Below are 20,832 nucleotides of genomic sequence, written 5' to 3'. Positions count from 1 at the left end.
CCACATGTTTGCAACTTCATTGAAATTATTATGATCAACATAATGAACAATAATCACCGCTGATTAATTCTAAAAGGTCATGAAGTATACAAATATGTCATTAGCTGAAATAAAAATATTAAAGTTATTTTACTGCTCTCATTGTATCATCACTTTATCTAGCAAGTGTAGGTACCGTTGGCCAAGTCCTTCAAGCATATACGCCGAGCTGTGAAAGCTCATTAGATATGCAAATTATAAATTAGCTGACATGAAAATTTGAAATGACTTTCGATATTGTTTTGACCTAGTACCTGATATAATCATCAATGTACATAGCATGTTTTGCCAACTTTGATCAAGTAAATCCCGGTATATATCCCTAATAAGCAAAGTTAATTAAATATGTAAATTAGGAAGTGGCTTTAGTAAAAATGCTTAGTGATTGTCAGTAATGTTGTATCATGGTATCTGCAATATGTGTAGCAAATTTTGTCAACTTTGGTCAAGTCAATTCAGACATATATCTCTAATTAGGAATCGGCTGAAGAGAAAATGCTTGATGACTTTCAATAATATTGTATTATAGAGTCTTTAATGAACATAGTAAGTTTCATCAATTTTGATCAAGTCCATTCAGATAAATATCCCTAATTATGAAAATTCATTTAATATTAAAATTAGGTTTTGGCTGAAGTAAAAATATCTTTTGACTTTCAATAATGTTATATCACAGTATCTTTGATGTATATAGTAAGTTTCAATAACTACAATCAAGTTAATTCAGATATATATCCCTAATTGGGAAAGTTCATTAAATATGCAAATTCGGAATTGGCTGAAGTAAAAATGTTTAATGACTTTCAAAAATGTTGTATCATAGTGGCTTCAATACATGTAGCAAGTTTCATCAACTTTGGTCCAGTCATTTCCTAATTAACAAAGTTCATGAATTATGCAAATTAGGAATTGGCTGAAATTAAAACGCTTAATGACTTTCAATAATGTTAAATCATAGTATCTTTAATATACATACCAAGTTTGGTTAATTTTGATCGAGTCAAATAAGACATATATCCCTAGTTAGGAAAGTTCATTAAATATGCAAATTAGCATTTATCTTTCATGTCACCCTTAATGGTTCCCACTGCTGATATATCTTGGTGTGATCAACATTTGTAGCAAATCTCATCAAATTGTGTGTAATCGTTTTTAATATATATCCATTTTTTCTAAAATCATTAATTTTGCAAATGAGCAAAAACTATGCAAGCCACACCCACCCAAAACTAATCAGTTCTTGCCATTTGCTAACTGAATATATGTACCGGATTTGATTCTGATCTGATCAGCCGTTTTTGAGATAATGGACCAACAGACAGACAGACAGACAGACAGACAGACAGACATCGCTGCGACATATGCCCACGTGTGTAAACACGTGAGCAAAAAATGGCTTTTAGTGCATATAAACTGATATGAACCACTACTCTTTCTGCTTGTGTTATTTCCAAGCTGCAACATGTGAGGCAACATTGCAGAAGTTACTTTTGCTCAAATCCATGTCTGAACCACAACATCATGTTATGCTCTTGCATTTTCTAAATTTCCATTCCATACTAACCTACAACATGTACATTTCAAATGTCTTCATCAAAAGTACCATCCCATTGCAGTGTTTTAGGGAGAGATGTTCTCAGAACTCAGAGGGCCTTTTTCTTCATGTTGTGTACAAGCTGTCAAAGTTAAAGAAGAAAGTACATCTTAATCGTAATCTAAATCTTATTTTATTCATCTTAATCTGTAATCTTAATCTCATTAGCTGAATGATAGATTATATATGATAGAAAATGCAGAATTTACATAGCTATGTATCTTTTACAATGTGGTTTCATAATTGGCTAAAACAATTATTGCTCTGTAAAAAGTGAGTTCTAAAATATTGTAAATATTTTACTGAATCATTCATGTGTATGTAAGAAGTATCATTATTATGGCCTGGATAAATTTGTGAATTAAAAAATTATTTTTGCCGTATGCTGTAACCACAAAAGTACATGAGCGTGATGTTTTTACAGCAATTCCTGATTTATGTGAAAAGTGAATAAATCTTTGAAAGCTATTTCGGCACACACATATTTGAGACCATTTCTAGAACGTGCGTAATGTACGTGTAAAAGCTATGTGATGTAAATTGTTGGCAGAAGGACATAAACTCAAGCCTAAAGTTTAGCCTCAAGTGAAACTCTAATTTACAAGAATGTGCTTGCAGAACGTGACAACTATAAAAGTCATCTTTTAAGATATTTATAATGAGAGCAACTTTTGGTGGCATTCATCAAAATACAAGATATGAACTGTAAATGCTCACGTGTTTCAGTATATATTGAAGTTATGTGTAAATTTGAACCTTTGCCACATGTTTGCAACTTCATTGAAATTATTATGATCAACATAATGAACAATAATCACCGCCGATTAGGTCATGAAGTATACAAATATATAATTAGCTGAAATAAAAATATTAAAGTTATTTGACTGCTCTTATTGTATCACCACTTTATCTAGAAAGTGTAATTACCGTTGGCCAAGTCCTTCAAGCCATATACGCCCAGCTGTGAAAGCTCATTAGATATGCAAATTATAAATTAGCTGACATGAAAATTTAAAATGACTTTCGATATTGTTTTGACCTAGTACCTGGTATAATCATCAATGTACATAGCATGTTTTGCCAACTTTGATCAAGTAAATCCCGGTATATATACCTAATAAGCAAAGTTAATTAAATATGTAAATTAGGAAGTGGCTTTGGTGAAAATGCTTAGTGATTGTCAGTAATGTTGTATCATGGTATCTGCAATATGTGTAGCAAATTTTGTCAACATTGGTCAAGTCAATTCAGACATATATCTCTAATTAGGAAAGTTCATTAAATATGCAAATTAGGAATTGGCTGAAGAGAAAATGCTTGATGACTTTCAATAATATTGTATTATAGTGTCTTTAATGTACATAGCAAGTTTCATCAATTTTGATCAAGTCCATTCAGATATATATCCCTAATTATGAAAATTCATATTAAAATTAGGTTTGGCTGAAGTAAAAATATCTTTTGACTTTCAATAATGTTATATCACAGTATCTTTGATGTATATAGTAAGTTTCAATAACTACAATCAAGTTAATTCAGATATATATCCCTATTGGGAAAGTTCATTAAATATGCAAATTCAGAATTGGCTGAAGTAAAAATGTTTAATGACTTTAAAAATTGTTGTATCATAGTGGCTTCAATACATGTAGCAAGTTTCATCAACTTTGGTCCAGTCATTTCAAATATATATTCCTAATTAACAAAGTTCATGAAATATGCAAATTAGGAATTGGCTGAAATTAAAACGCTTAATGACTTTCAATAATGTTAAATCATAGTATCTTTAATATACATACCAAGTTTGGTTAATTTTGATCGAGTCAAATCAGACATATATCCCTGGTTAGGAAAGTTCATTAAATATGCAAATTAGCATTTATCTTTCATGTCACCCTTCATGGTTCCCACCGCTGATATATCTTGGTGTGATCAACATTTGTAGCAAATCTCATAAAATAGTGTGCAGTTGTTTTTAATATATATCCATTTTTTCTAAAATCATTAATTATGCAAATGAGCAAAAACTGTGCAAGCCACACCCACCAAAAACTAATCAGTTCTTGCCATTTGCTAACTGAATATATGTACCAGATTTGATTCTGATCTGATAAGCCGTTTTTGAGATAATGGACCAACAGACAGACAGACAGACAGACAGACAGACAGACAGACAGACAGACACACAGACGGACAGACAGACAGACATCGCTGCGACATGAACTGAAAATGCTCACGTGTTTCATTATATATTGCATTATATGTAAATTTGAACCTTTGCCACATGTTTGCAACTTCATTGAAAGTAACATGATCAGTATAATGAACAATATTCACCGCCGATTAATTCTAAAAGTTCATGAAGTACGGTATAAAAACATGTAATTAGCTGAAATAAAAAAAAATTAAAGTTCTTTGACTTCTGTCATTGTATCACCACTTTATATATAGCAAGTGTAATTAGCTTTGGCCAAGTCCTTCAAGCCATATATGCCGAACTGTGAAAGCTCATCAGATATGCAAATTATAAATTTAATTTATAGCTGACAATTGAAAATGTGAAATGACTTTCGATATTGTTTTAACCTGGTATAATCATCAATGTACATAGCATGTTTTGCCAACTTTGATCAAGTAAATCCCAGTATATATCCGTAATTAGAAAAGATCATTGAATATGCAAATTAGGAATTAATATTGGCTGAAGAGAAAATGCTTAATGACTTTAAATAATGTTGTATCATAGTATCTTTAAGGTATATAGCAAGGTTCGTCGACTTTGGTCCGGTCAGTTCAGATATATATCCCTAATTAGCAAAGTTCATTAAATATGTAAATTAGGAATTGGCTGAATTAAAAGTGCTTAATGATTTTCAATAATGTTGTATCATAGTGTCTTCAATATATGTAGCAAGTTTTGTCAACTTTGGTCGAGTCAATTCAAGTTAATTCGGATATATCCCTAATTAGGAAAGTTCATTAAATATGCAAATTCGGAATTGGCTGAAGTAAAAATGCTTAATGACTTTCAAGAATGTTGTATCATAGTAGATTCAATACATGTAGCAAGTTTCATCAACAATGGTCCAGTCAATTCAAATATATATCCCTAATTAGCAAAGTTCATTAAATATGCAAATTGCGAATTGGGTGAAGTTAAAATGCTTAACGACTTTCAATAATGTTAAATCATAGTATCTTCAATGTACATACCAAGTTTGGTCAATTTTGATCCAGTCAAATCAGATATATATCCCTGATTAGGAAAGTTCATTAAATATGCAAATTAGCAACTATCTTTCATGTCACCCCTTAATGCTTCCCACTGCTGATATATCTTGATGTGATCAACATTTGTAGCAAGTCTCATCAAATTGTGTGCAGTCGTTTTTAATGTACATCCATTTTTTCTAAAATCATTAATTATGCAAATGAGCAAAAAGTATGCAAGCCAGACCCATCAAAAACTAATCAGTTCTTGCCATTTGCAAACTCAATCTATGTACCAGATTTGATTCTGATCTGATCAGCTGTTTTTGAGATATCAGACCAACAGACAGACAGACAGACAGACACACGGACACACAGACAGACAGACATCGCTGCGACATATGCTAACGTGTGTGAACACGTGAGCAAAAAACATGTCGCATACAAGTTACACGCGTGCAATTCAGCTGCTCAGTGTAAAGCATGTTGTACATCTGCTCGTCCTTGGGTTTTGAATTCAGTTCGGAGGTACCGGTTATGCATAGTTTTCTCTCCTGCCGCACTGCATTGCCCCTACATTCTTAGTTGCGCAGCTTTCCTTTTCTGGTGCAATAGGGCCGTTCACAGTTTACGTCACTGTTCTCTCATTAATATGCAAAAATAAATATTTGTCCGCATTTTTAGATTACGCTTTTGAAAATTACGCATGCAAGAACGACGAAAATACATCTCAGTGGGCGACTGCTAGTGTAACAATGAATACTAAAAAACATACTCACGACTCTGAGTACAAGCTGCAACCAGATATGAACTGAAAATGCTCACGTGTTTCATTACATATTGCATTTATGTGCAAGTTTGAACCTTTGCTACATTGCTTTGCTACATTTAAAGTGTTATGATCAACACAATGAATTTCACCACAGATCAATTCTAAAGGTCATTAAGTATTCAAATATGTAATTAGCTGAAATAAAAATAATTAATTTCTTTGAGTACTGTCATTGTATCACAATATAACATGTGTAATTACCTTTGGTCAAGTCCTTCAAGCTCTATATGCCAAACCGTGAAAGCTTGTTAGCTATTTATGCAAATTATGAATTAGCTGACATGAAAATGCAAAATGACTTTCAATACTGTTATAACCTGGTATAATGATCAATGTACACAGCATGTTTCGCCAAATTTTATCAAGTAAATGCCAGTATATATCCCTAATTTGGAAGGTTCATTAAATATGCATATTGGGAATTGGCTGAAAAAAATGTCAAATGACTTTCAATAATCTTGTATCATAGTATCTTTAATGTACATAGCAAGTTTTGCCAACTTTGGTCAAGTCAAAACAGATAAATATCGCTAATAAATGCGGGATATCGGACCGCAGGCGGGCGAAGATTGCATTATAAGCGCGCCAACCCAAACTCACTGCATGGACATCACATTTACGAAATCGAAGTCCAAAGTCAACTACGTCATTGTTAGAATAAGAGAGGTTTTCCATCACACGGGAGCATACCACCACAAATTTTGCACAGATGGCGTTGCATTGGCATTGAAAAAGGGTGCATGGGAGCATGGGAACGCGGGCAGTTTCCCTCGCTATGGGTAGGAAATGCATTGAGCAAGACACACTTCCGGGTTCGCAAAAAAACGAGGATCCCATTTACGGGGCGCTCAAATATAACTATTTGCTGTGATACATAGCAGAGGCGTATATGTTTGTGATGCTGAGAATAACATCAGTAAATGAATGACGGGTTTTAAAAGTTGACGTTTTTTGCGATGAAACAGACTTCTGAAGGTAGCTCGCTTGGGGAACACGTCATCCCGGCCGCTGTCCGCTTTGACCCCAGTAATTCACACTGGTTTTGGTCGGCCCCAGGTACCCAAGTCACTTCGACCCCGTCACACTTTTGCCTACATGTCCACGGAGACGATTCAACATGTTCCACAACAAAGCCAAGACAAAAATTGAAAATATCAATAAAATGGCTTCACAAAGGCTGAAATACACGATACTCGATGAAGTATGAAGTTTATGAAATGAAATCAAAATTGACAACACAAGTGTTTGTCTCGGGTAATACCACTTGAAGTTGAAGTATTCTACAGACTGTTTTTTCCATACAGTGCAGTATTTGTCAGTGACAAATTAATCTTTGCAATACATTTTTTTGCGATGAGCTGGAAATTTGATTAATATCGAGTTAATGTACATAAATATTCCGTTATTTACTGGGACACGTTTACTTTCTCGATCCGCTATCTGCGGACTACGTGCTGAAGTACATTGACTGTTCATGTCAACGATCGTTCTCCCTCTGCAGAGTTTCTTTATCCCGTTCAACAACGCTGTACCTCGATCACACGATAGTGACGCTATGTAGCTGTGCAGTATTGAAACTTATCATAAAATGGCCACCTCGTCTAACAGTAACACGTATTGTCGGGATTATCGTACGGAAAAAAGACTGCAAAAGTAAGACTTATGAATCTTCATCAGAATTGAACACATCATGATTGTACACGAGTATCAACCGTGAATGCACGTTGAGCTCGGCAGTTACACAAGCATGGTACGCTACATGCATAGCCCTACGAGTATGGCGACAGTGTCCGGCTTTGGCTACGCCGCCTACCGGAGGTGGGAGGCGGCGTAGCCAAAGCCGGACACTCTCGTCATACTCGTAGGGCTAGCTACATGCACTGCCGCGATGCTGATCGTATGCATTCCAAGGCCTATCCCGGAATTTGTTTCACAAACAACCTAAAAGGAGAGCAAACATACTTCTATGGACAATGACGAACACGTTTCTTGGCGAAGCAAAATCAAAACAGTGCAGAAGTACATGAAGTAGGTCATGGCCTTGGACTCTGTGCACGAACCTGATTGGACTCTTCAATACCTTTGACCCAAAGTTATTATTCATCAGCACTTCCATGCCATGAGGCTAGGTAGAGAACGTATGTACTCATTTCTGGCGATCGAGCAGCAAGGGAAACAATCAATTACCAAGGATAAAGCTAATTTGATAAACGATATTTTATCTTGAATAGTGAGTTGAATGAGTAATAAAATATCATATTTTAATGTTCAATACGAGGTTGAAACACGGAGGGACCGTGGTTGAAACCAGAGCTATCCAGCTGTAGCCAACCTGGACAAGCACATTTCACAGCGCCCTCAAACAGTCGATTGTTTTCACTTGTCATACGCGGCGTAACAGAAAAATTAAAACTTTCATAACTTCATTAATATCCAAGCCACGCCCACCAAAACCTTTTCAGTTCTAGCCATTTGAATTCTGAAGATGTCTACCAAATTTGACTGAAATACGTTCAGCCGTTTTTGAGAAAATGGACCAACAGACAGACAGACAGACAGACAGACACACACACAGACAGACAGACAGACAGACATCGCTGCGACATATGCTCACGTGTTCACACGTGAGCAAAAAATTTGTCCGCATTTCAAACTGCGTGCCCGATGTCGCGCGCGTACAGCTATATTTAGTAACAAACCTGTAACCGTGAGCAGCGCTATTAGTGCTGAAGCAGTGCAGTTTTCGTACTGCGTCTGTGGACCGCACGGCTGATACAGTGATAGTTTCATAAGGGTGACATTTTTGTAGGTCTCAGTGTCAGATCAATGTTGAGTCATATCCCGCATTCACATATACCTAAATAGTGCTCAATACATATCGTGCTACACTCACCTACACGTATTTTTTTTCAAAGCGACCAACTGTTCACGCGATTTCTAGGTTAAGTCCAAGCCTGTATCTTGCTTCTCCAGACCTAGATATCTCAATATAATACCCTCAGAGTTTTAAAGAGATTATGCAAAATCAATTGCAAGTTCAGTCACAAATTCAACTATAACACTAGCGTATCACAATTACTGCTTACAGCATTTGTGAAAGACATTTTCGGGCACGTCTTTCTAAGTACCATGAAGTAATTTTGTAATCTATTGAACAGGCATAGTTTTTGTGATGAAACATTGATTTTATAGAAAGTCTCAATGACGTCACGGTTTTCTACTTGGATTTGTCTTCAAAGTCAAATTACAGTAGTATTGATCGTAAAGTAAAAATAAAGTTAATGACTCATATTTTCACATAAAGATGAGGCACTGAACTGCTTAGTGGAGTCACCTGTAACCTGACATTGCAAAATGGAAGAAACTAATTTTCTGTTAAAACAGCACGTATATTATTTTAAATATGTGAGAATTGTACATATACTATCATCTATACTTGTAAACAAACAAATAAACAAACCAAATAAACAAACAAACAAACGTTATTGTAATTGACAAGCATGAATACAAAGACAACTCTTCATTGGTTCTTTATTGAACGTGAAAATAATCATAATACGTATATAAGCAATCACGCGCAAGCAAACAAATTTAAAAACAAAGAGCCTGGGATATACCTGCATGTATAAATGAAGTATTCCACTCTTGTACGATCGTGCCATTGAATCAATTTTACGGATGTTAAAGGATATTCTATTTGAATTTACGGTGGCCTTTACACATGGAATTATATTACTTTGAAATATAACTCATTTTTCTGGACAATATCTTTAAATTATTTCCCCCAAAACAAACTTAACAAATCTTGTTGAAAGTATCTGTAATTATGAGAGACAAAACTCTATTTTTGACGGAATAAGCTTTCTCAGTTTGACATTACAACTTTAATTTTAGCGGGCACAGCTCGTATTCAAAGAAGAAAAATCTAAATTCTGTTGGACGCATCTCTACTTTTGCCATACAATATTTTTTGCGGGTACAACTCTGAAATACTTTGCCCAATATTAATTTCAAAGTAAGCACTTTTAATTCTTTTGTGAGAAAACTTTTAATATTCTGTAAGAAGTTATGTTTTACAAGGATTAACCCTTTGAGGGCTATAATTTTTTCCCACCAAAATTTTAGTGCAACATTTCACCATTTTATGAATTTTTCTGTATTTTTTTGATAATTTTAGACCAAACAGATATCACATTTCATTGGCTACAGTTTCTTATAAAAAATTTAGCAAAACTTTGAAAAAATTGACTGAGGGTATGTTTTATGAATGCAACAAAAACTGACTTTGGCGCTCAAAGGGTTAATGTTTAGTATTTAAAGAAATCTAGTACTTTTTGCATTTTTTACAAGAACGTGTTTTAAATAATCAAATCAAAATCTCTTTCTGAAGACTGACCATTTAATCCGTGATGAGATATTTTGTGTGTTCTGAAGATTTAACTTTTGCTAGCTATATTAATAGCTATGTGGTTTATTCAGAACAAACTCCCAATACTTTGAAAGTATTCATTTCTGAGAAGAAAAATATAATTTTCACAAGCCAATGCCAAAACCAATTTTCAGTAGCCAGGACCAAAATTTCAATATTTTGCATGCATTTTTTTCCTTCCCGAAATAAATGTTGATACCCTGAAGAAATATGTTGGTTTTCGAGAGAGAAAAAAATATTCATATTACATGGTGGAAGCCTTTTATTTTCAAATAAGATATGTTTTAATTTATAAAGGGACTGTTTCATTCTTTAATGAGCACTATGATATTTTTTCCTAAATGAAAATTGAATTTTACACTTAGTCTCGTAAATTTTAATCTAAGTACTACAAACCTTCCATGAGGGGCTCTTTCTAATATACTCACTTACTCTTCTTGTGAATAAGTTTTAAAAGTTTGCTCTAAATCTGTAGGCATATAAGTATCAAAACATGTAATAAATTGAATGACAAAACTTCAGTTGACCGTAGGTCGTTGCGTAGATCGCGGGAGGACGCCTTGGCTTGGCCACCCAGGAAGTCAGCTGCCGAAAAAAGCCAAAGCGACTGGGGCCAGTCTAACTCTCTTACAAATATTCAAGCTATTGTCAAGAAAAATTACGCTATAGGTCTATAGTTTGCTGTATTCAAATAGAGTTCCGAAAGCTTATGACTTCTAGGGCACCGTAAGAATTGCAGTTTTGATTGAAATGTATTCGACTGTCGTAACATTGGTACAAAGCAAGGGCATGCAGTTTACATTGTAAACACGCGCTTTACATCTAATCAAAAGCCATTGCCAAGCTTCTCCCTGGGCGAATGTTGGAAGTGATTCTGATTCGGATTCACAACTCGGACTCTCGGCGTCCTGGCTAATATTAGCCGCCACGGTGATTACGCAGCGGGGCTGTGATTTGCTGATCGCGCTCTCAGGTCAAGGGGTCAGCGCCATAGACTTGGCAGCACCATAGTTATAATTAACAACGTATATTCTCTTGAGAAATAAGGGGCGGCATCAAAAGTTCGATGTCGGATAAAAAACTTAATCCTTTTAGTTTGGGGGTGGGGGGTTTTGACCCCAAAATGATTCTATCCGACCAATCGATTTAAGGTCTTACCTCTGAAAGGAGAAACCTGGACTTTATTTGTATCGTTCTTGTTCACTCATCGATAAACTTCAAGTTTGTTGTTAATACTGTTGTATTTTCATTGGATAAAACAGAAAATTAAAATGTGTTCTCAGTGTTGATGAAGTATTATTTTAGTTGTATTTTATTTCAGCCCATAATTGACTGGTCCTTTGATTCACTTTACATAGAAAGAGCCTGCCAATAGGTTCAATATAATTAAGTCGATTAAGTTTTTAGGGGGGTTGGGGGGAAACTAAGGGAATTAAGTTTTTTATCCTACATTGAACTTTTCAAGTGACGTCGCCCCTGAAAAGAAAATTCTTTCTATACATCTTCTGTGTCACCATTTTACAATGCCACAGTGCTACTGTAGGGTGCCTACCAATGGGTGTCAATATACCAGGCCTTGTATTTGGCTATTGACACGGCCCTCCTGTTTTTTTCAACAGTTGGCCTTAAAATTCACCCAACCTTTAACAGCCCAGTTATTCTTAACAACATATATCCATTGTGTTCCATACTGAGGTCATCATCTTGCAATCCCACAGTGCTACTGCAGGCAGCCTACACCAAATGGGTGTCAATAGCCAACCGGCCTTGTATTTGCAAGCTATTGACCCCTCCTGTTTTTCGCCAGTTGGCCTAAAAATTTCATATGTAGTGAGATGTAACTGTGCAATAACATTGAAGAGACTCAGTACAGCCTAGTATTCGTTACTTCTTCATTTACTGTAAATTTGTTATCTGTAACTGAGGTATTAATTTAATTCTGAACCAAACGTGTCACACCTCTCTAGGTAAAAAACATTTCTACTGAAGGAGGTATGATTGTTGATAATGATCGGTTCTAATGAATCATATTTCCACAATTAATGTGTTTGTACATATCAAGTATAGTATATAAAATAAATTCATAAAGGTTGGCTGCAGGCCTTCTTCAAATCTTCCTTAGAATAATACACTGACACTTCTTATGTGACCTACCTGTGTGACAGGAATGCTCAAGAATTCAACATTAAAACAAAGTAGGTCTGGATCAGCAAATTAACGAAATTGACATAGTCATTAAACCTTGCTCGCGCCCGTGCCACGTAGAGCCACGTGTGCATGTGCTTGGCCCGTTACTTCGCGAATATGCATGTGGAAATAGCAGTATCACATTGACGAATTGGCTATATACTATTACTAGCTTCTGAGTGCTGTCCTGGCAAAATACCCGGGCAAAACCTCGGGCTACAGCACTAGGGCCCGCCTACGTGTTTCTTGTTCTGTACCATAGCTGGGTACGATCTCGTACGATGCTGGGGGTGTAATTTGAACAGCGCCCTCAGAAAAATAGCCTCGTTTTCATTTCAAAACAAAGGTCGCAGTAGTACGCAGGGGTCACACAAGCATGGGTCGCCTAAACATGCCTATATTTACGCTATACCGCGGACCTGAGTGAATGTTATAGGTAATATGTGTTTTTTAGGAATTTGTTTCTGATATAAACAGTTTGTCATGTAAAAATAAACCTACCTTCAAAAGATTGTCGATGTGTATACTGAGTAGTTTCTGTTGCATAACACGATTTTGGTCTGTCTATGAAGGAGAAACGGGTCTAGTAAATGGTCTTCCGGGTCTTGAACACCGATCAAATTTCAGCAGTGTCTTTTTCAGTAACAATTGATTGTGTATACCAATTTTTACTTCACAGAGCTATTTTACTGGAAATGGTACACTTTTCAATAGACCCTTGGCGAAACTTCGTCTAAAAATTTCACCTATGAATGCCGTTTTCTAGTACTTGTTACAGTGGCATTATACATTCACCACAGATTAGATGGCCTCTACAAACGAGAATAATTTTATGTTAACTACAACTACAGTTCTTTAGTATATTTTTTTCTCAGAATTTTAGAATTTATAAATTGTTTTATGTATCTTGAAGTCTGTTTCTATATATAAGAAAATGAGAGCAACTTTACACATCGTTTTCTACCTTTGATAGTGATGCGGTATATTGATTCGATCAATGTGGTTTAATGATATGGAGAAACATGGCGAGACACGGTGAATCGATAGTGCTTTGACCCTGGTCATGTGATCTGGGTCCCCGGGAAAGAACCGGTTATGTGTTGGAGCTATTTATCCCACATGTTAATTTGATATTAGCGATTGTTCATCAACTAGAGATGCTAGTATGGATATGTTGTGGTCTGAACTTTGAGTGGTTTGTTGGTCAGACCGTTCGTGTTTATTTTATCCTCGTGCTTGATTTGTGCCTGAACGAGGATGTCTCTTAAGTTTTTATTCCTTTGTATGCTATGATAGGTTTTTCTGGAAAAACTTTGACCAGTGTTTGATCGGCTTCTATTATTTTCCAATTTTTGTTAGACATTGTTTGATTTGCCTGGTTTTGATGATGGACTGAAGGTCGTTGTGTAAACCAGTTTTGTTCTTATGTCATATTCCTCTTATCTTTATCGGTGAGGTATCGTCGATGGTTGGTGAGATTAACATGTTTCTTTATACGAGATATATCTTTTTTTTCTATAATCTTGTTGTTGAAGTTTGCGTGTGAGAAAGTTGACCTTTTCAATGAAGTCCATGTCGTTGTTGCATGTGCAAGCATATCGGAGAAGTTCACCTTTAATGAAGCCTTTGAAAGTGCCGCTCGGGTGACACGAATTTCTCAATAAATATTGGAACGTGTCGGTTGGTTTTGTGTTGGTTAAATTAAAAAGAAAATAATAAGTTCTGAATTCAATATACTGCAAAGACAACAGCTTTATTCTAAATAAACCTGAAGTTTGATCAATACTTAAGCCTCAGAGACTTGACTGCAACAAACTGAGACAAATCAGACACGAAAATTACGTCAAAAAAGTTAAAAGTGAACAACCATGAGGTCACATGCATAAGTTTTTCTATGGGAAGCCCCGGCTGGAAGCTTCGAAGCCATCCTCGGACTGTGATGACCCTGAAAAAAAAAGAGGAAAATAATTAAAAACAACTGTGACACGAATTTTACGTATTACAACCTAAAAGTGTCACTTGATGATAGTTTCCACCAAAAAAGTAACATTTGACCTAAAAATACGCACATTTTGGGGATTTATTTCACTATGAGCGTATGCGAGTACACATTGTACGTGTAAACGTACACTGTACACTAATATTGATTTGGCGCCATATTGGATTTTAGCGGCAAAACACAGCGTCAAACTTTGCCGCCCAACATCAAATTCCTGGCATGAACAGACAAAATTCTGTGGTAAAAAGCTAATTTATAGTATAATTCCACGAACTATGCTTGATTTTGGGCCATAATTTCATGCTACCGTAGTTGGTACAGCAACACAAGTCCGCGCTCGACATATAACATCGTACTATGAAAAATCGCTGAAATCGCAAAATTCACTTTAATTTTTCAAACAGAGCCCCGAAAAGTCACTTACCTTCTCAGAAAATCCAATTGAAGAGATGCAGTTGGTCTCCAATGATAATTATCGGCGAAAAATGAGGATTTGGGAGCGACTGAAAAACTGTGTTAGCCAGCCAACGGTCACAGTGTAGACTGAGTTGCTGAGTGCCGTTCGAAAGGAAATGGCATTTGCATATGCAAATGAGTGCCAAAGTCGATTTTTGTTGCATTTATACTATACAGTCTGCCAACAATTTCTTTCAGATCTAGACAATTTTTTCAGATTTTCCCCAAAATTTTGGTCAAAAAAGTGTAGTCCATAAAAAGTTATGTCCATATGGTCCAAAATCATGGAAAAAATACAGAAAAATTCATATGGTCCAAAATCATGGGGAAAAAATACAGCCAATTAGTAAAATTGATAAAATACTGCCCTGATAATTTTTTTTTTTTTTTTTTGGGGGGGGGGGTGAATTACAGTGTTCAAAGGGTTAAAGGTTGGGTGAATTTTAAGGCCAACTGGCGAAGATTCAATAAAAATTTTATATTTTAAGTTTACAGTCTGTCATTTTTAAATATTCTTACTTTCAGAGATGTACGGCCTCATTGAACAAATTGTTCTGATTCTTCCATTGTATAGTACCCCATCATATGAAAGTTTTGGATGTTTTCTTTGATTGTGTCATGTCCAAAACTGTACATGAGAGATGTGACAAGTGGTTGACAATTAAGTCTCATCTGTAAACAAAGTTCGTTTTTCCTGACCCTGACCCTGTATACATACTGGTACACTGAGAAGTCACCTTCATCAACATCATTGTACATGTCTCTATGATCTCTGATTTATAGGTCATCGGACTAAACAGCTTGCTTGTAGCAGATGGGGGCTGATCGGTTATTTTTCATATAGCACCAAGTATCCTACAATCTTCAGCTGCAATTTCACGATTGTACTATTGTTTGACTGACATTTCTCACATTCCTGGCCGCTGGGAGTGCGGGATCGACAGTGTGGGAAAAATCGATCCCACACTCTCAGAAACCGTCCCACACTCTGCAGTAAATATTACACGAGCTCTGATTGGATGATAAACAGTCTGTTAATTTTGTTCCACGCGCAAAATGTTATCCAATGGCACGACGAGTAACACACAGACCAGAACTACAAAGTTCGCAGGTCAAAGTACAGTGGCAGACGACAGACTTGTCACGATTTTGGATAATGTTGTACATGTCCAATGTGAATTTAACGCATTTTGTGGTCATGTGAGAAAAAGAATCTCATACACCAAGGACCTGGGATCAGATTTCTCACACGAGTTGGGGATATTTTGTCTCACACGAGCCGAAGGCGAGTGTGAGACAATATCCCCTGTGAGAAATCTGATCCCAGGTCCTGGGGGTGTGTGAGATTCTATTAGTCTTCAATTTATCGCCTCAATTAAAACAAACTACTAATGGGATTTATTTTGTACTTTTACAATCCCCTCTAACTCAGTTGTACTGGAAATTCTTTGAGTCAGCCTGACAACACTATATTGCAATTAATACTTAATATAGCAATTACGCACACATGAAATTTTGCAGCTGCCGACATTATTTCTCCAAAAATGTTGTCTTTTTGTACCTTTCCTTACTATCACTGCCTTTGGTCATATCCTTCAAAAACGGTTTTTATCATTTCATTCAGAACATCTGTGTTATCAAAGTACCATTTCCATGATTCCTGGTTATTTCAAAAAGTCTCATAAAGAATTTTGGTCAAATGTTTATTTCTGCATACATTATGAACTGTGACATATCATATCAGTCAGTCATGTAGTGTCTGTAATATGTTAAATGTTCGTACATCAAAGTGAATTGACTTGCGTGAGTGGCATGTCAATGTACCCTCTTGCACAGCATTACCCTTTGCATTCTGTTTCCTCATGTACCGGTAGTGTACATTTTTACCATGAACAAAGGATGTCAGATATCCATTAAGTCTGCTTTCAAGAAGTGTTTGATAAATACAGTGTTATATAGTGTATGGTGAAAAATATGTTCAGAGCTAACTTCAACAAAATACTTTTACAACTCATAAAGTTGTGCAAAAAAATACCAGAACATACATGTGTAATGTCCCAATTGCTTTGATTACAGATTTTCATCAATAATGAGTTTGTAAACTCCGTGAGTGGAAAAACATTTCCAACAATCAACCCATCAACAGGTGAAAAAATCTGTGATGTACAAGAAGGAGATAAGGTATTTATGATTTCACTTTTATTGATTGATATCATCTGTTTGGCCTCTCCGTAATTGTGTAATTTGTGCACAAGTGAAAAGGAGTTATCTTTATTGCAGCAACAAAAGTGTCCATATTAGTCACAGTATGTCTTACAGTAAATAGTAAACATGCTCGCCAGTTAAGGAATTTTCTCATAAAATTATTGAACATTTTAGTGTGAAATCTATTCTTACAATCATTCCATGATCATCATCCAATGAATTTATTCTTCCTTACAGGCTGATGTAGACAATGCAGTGAAGGCAGCTAGAGCAGCGTTTAAACAAGGATCGCCATGGCGCAATTTGGATGCGTCAGCCCGAGGCAAATTGATGTTGAAGTTGGCATCTTTGGTTGAAAGAGACAGTGAATATCTTGCAGTGAGTATTAAATTCTTCAATTTCTCTGGCATGGCTGAGTCAGTGTACACTGCTTATTAAAAGTACCCATGAACTCCCGTCCTTTAATTTTGAGCACAAATTCATAATTACATGATGCGTTTTAAGTAATATTTTACCTGTCAGGCAGAGTACCAAATTAAATTATGCTTGATAACTCTTAGTATTACGATACAGTATTTTCAAACACTAACAGGTATTACATTCACTTACAAGCCCATGCATGCAGACCCCATACATATTAGAACTAAATGATAATCTATAATGGTTTACTTGTTCAACTGATGAATATCTTATGACCTTTATGAATTTCGACAGACTCAGTGGTGAATTTATGTCAACTGTGTGCGGTGTGCTTATCATGTGCATGTCACAAGTTGTATTATACAAACAAAATTCAATGCAGACCTTAATCATAGTCCCTCCACATCCACTGTGCCTTAATACATGTCAAATCTATGACCTTAGTGTAATTGACATGTTTCGCACCCCTATCTTGTAACAAACAAGATTAATGCAATGCCCAGGAGCATGATACTGGAGCATAATACAGTTATCAATAGTAACTAGTTCCGCAACTTTGAGTGACCCAAATTCTCTTTTTTAAGGAGTTTTTTACTGTCAATGAAAGCAATTGATTGAATGTTGCAGGGCAAAGGCTGTATCACACATTTGCAGTTACTGTGCTGTCCCTAGTTGAAGTATTGTACCTCACATGTTAATGTTAAATGTCTCCCTTCTTTGCATTTGATGCTAGGTTCTATGAATGATCATTCAAAATTGTAAATTCATATTACAGCCGAATTAAATTGATAAAACTCTTCTTCAAAAAACTGTCATTTAAAGTCAATATGGATGCAGCATTTATGTGTATACCTGAGTCCTTTTGAAAGTGTGTTTATGCAGGCATGCTACAAGTATGCTAGGTACATCAGTTTTTGATGCTTTATTTAGGTATTTGCCCCTCCACTACAGTGATGGAGGGACTGTGGGTGCCATAGTGGCCGTGGATAATTAAAGCATGGGCATGGTAAACGCAACTAATTGCTTTTGGCCTCTACCCCCTCCCCTAAATGAAAGTTTGGAAGTGCGAAAATCCAACCAAATCTCATTCTGTATCAGCATACCTACTATTGGTAATTACGTCGTGATGAAATCACACAATGTCATACGCTCCCACCACCCCCCACACAACCCCCTAAAATTAATCTGTGTTCAGCGCCAACTTGACAATGACGTAGCCAATAGACTGAAATAAATTTAAACTGTATACACAATGATCAGTATGTTATTATAAACATGCAGTGAATCACATGTATGTCGAAAGAATAGTGTGGCACCGCGCCTGCACCAAGGCTTGGTACACACAAATCAATATAGCGCAATATTTTGTGATACATAAAATGTGCAGTGAGATGTTGAAATATATAAACATGTAGCGTGATTTTTGCACACAGTAACTGAAATACAGCCAAACCCCCTCCCCTAAACATGGAGCTTGCGTTTTGCTTTGTGCATGTTTTAATTATCCACTGCCCCATAATGGCTTGGTTATATCAAGAGTAGCCCAGAAACATGGCTCTGAAACTATGTGGCTATTTCAGTTAACAAGAATACTATATATATAGCATTAAAAAAAACATGATATTTTTCCTCTTCCTAAAAGCATTCTTGTACTGGGTAGTTTCTGTGTTGTTCCAGTTAAATGAATACGATGATCTCAGTTACTAACTCTGAACCCTGCCACCACGATGGTTTGGTCCGAATGAATTGTAATCAATGTTGACTATGGACTCACTCCAAAGAGAAATGGGTGTGGACTGAGGTTAAGATACATATACCTTCCACAACTGAATGGCTTTAAGAGATATGTTTTTACAAATCTATTTCAGAAATTAGAGACATTGGATAATGGAAAACCATTTAAGAGTGCTATTGGAGATATGTACTTTTCTGTGAAACTTATTGAGTACTATGCTGGTTATGCTGACAAAATCCATGGAAAGACCATTCCAGTCGGTAAGGTTGAGTAAATGAACAAGTACATTTTGACAAGTAAACTGTAGGGAAAAAAATCCAATCAAACGGGGGTTTAAACACTTATTCTGAAAATAGCAGGAATTTATTATACACAACAAAAAAAAAGATAAAGCCAAAATCTTGAAGGATAATCCATCTGTACCTGTGTTTGGCATTCCAGGCACAGTGAAAATTGTCTTAAATCACACTGACTGTGGCAAACACACCGAAGAATGTTCAGTTTTGAAACGGCTGTATCTCTAAAGTAAATGGTAGACTCAATATAATGTTTGGCAAAAATATTTCCATGAAACTTTTCATTTTACCGTGACAATATTTTGCTTTAAGTGAAAAGGTAAAGTCATTATTTTACCACTCAAAAACAAGCAGGTTTTTGCAACCTACTGTAAGATTTGGCAATTCATCCACCCTAAAAAAAATAACAGTAGCCAGTCAAAAATATCTCCAAAGTTCAAATCTTTGATCTGGCATCTGCATTTGACTGATATATGCCAAATTCAGGCAAAAATTCACTGTCAGGCAATTCTCAGCTCTCACGTTGCCAGTCTGCCACTAGGCAGTGTACTTGTAATTCACACCACTTGCACTAGAATATATGAAATAAATTTATACAAAGAAACATTGCAAAATATGAAAGAATATTTGCAAAATGGTTGATGATTACCCATTGTCCAACCAATTGAAAGTAAAATGTCATGTATTCATAATATGGCTGTGCAATGTCATTTAAATATCCACAAATCTGAGTTTGTTGTTAATTTTGAACAGCATATTATGTTTAGGATATTCATTGAAAGTTTGTAGCAAATTCCATATTCAAAGTAAGTGGCAATTTATTATGTGAAAGACTGGGTGCAAATATAGCAAAATGAAATTCTTTACAAGAAGGTTATAGATCGATCACATGTTCTGAATCATGTTATGTAAAGTTTGATTGCAAAATGGGTGCACAGCACTACGAGTTGGCACACAAGTACAGCACGTATATCTATATGCAGAAAGATGTATGATAGTCCTGAAAGCTCATTACTGTACTTATGTCAGGCACCTCAAAACATAGGCGCACGACGAATTTTAAAATCATTTATCTGCAATTGAATGGTGAAACTTGCATTTTATTAACAACTGTGCAAACAGAAATCATGCGGACAGCTTTTGAGACATACTGTGAGCAGCGCCCAGATCACGGCTGTGGCCGCTCGGCTATCTTGTACACGTTACTCTAAAGGTACGAAACTATTGGAAAAATAATTTAAATAAAATGCGTAAAATAAAACGTTGTTGGTAACCCTGGGGATTCAAACTTCTCTGTGTTGTCGCATGCTTGGTACTAAATCGATCGACTGGGTTCTTGAAACACAAAAACTGCACCGGGCAATGTAATTGCTGGTAAGTCGCTAAATTTTACCTCCGGACAACTCCCGTGACACCACCATTTCCAATAC

At 35.9% G+C, this 20,832-nt stretch overlaps 1 protein-coding gene and 1 long non-coding RNA gene across 2 annotated transcripts in view; one reads left to right on the top strand and one right to left on the bottom strand.

Annotated features, from left to right (window-relative positions):
- Nucleotides 1-11,014: 11,014 nt before the first annotated feature.
- Nucleotides 11,015-20,832, top strand: part of LOC139139317 (aldehyde dehydrogenase 1A1-like) — a 33,961-nt gene continuing 24,143 nt past the window's right edge. The window contains exons 1-4 of the mRNA XM_070708196.1: nt 11,015-11,114; nt 16,583-16,927; nt 17,189-17,329; nt 19,240-19,366. Of these exons, the coding sequence (XP_070564297.1) occupies nt 17,282-17,329; nt 19,240-19,366 (175 nt within the window). The 5' untranslated portion in view covers nt 11,015-11,114; nt 16,583-16,927; nt 17,189-17,281. The remainder of the gene's footprint in view (nt 11,115-16,582; nt 16,928-17,188; nt 17,330-19,239; nt 19,367-20,832) is intronic.
- On the bottom strand, nt 14,026-14,876 carry LOC139137980 (uncharacterized). The gene is made up of 2 exons (XR_011553522.1): nt 14,715-14,876; nt 14,026-14,236 (listed from the first exon to the last, which is right to left on the bottom strand). It is a non-coding gene; the product is annotated as an uncharacterized lncRNA (long non-coding RNA).

This window comes from Ptychodera flava, chromosome 8 (genome assembly GCF_041260155.1).
Source record: "Ptychodera flava strain L36383 chromosome 8, AS_Pfla_20210202, whole genome shotgun sequence".
Taxonomy (NCBI): domain Eukaryota; kingdom Metazoa; phylum Hemichordata; class Enteropneusta; family Ptychoderidae; genus Ptychodera; species Ptychodera flava.
This window is presented reverse-complemented; position numbering and strand designations above follow the sequence as displayed.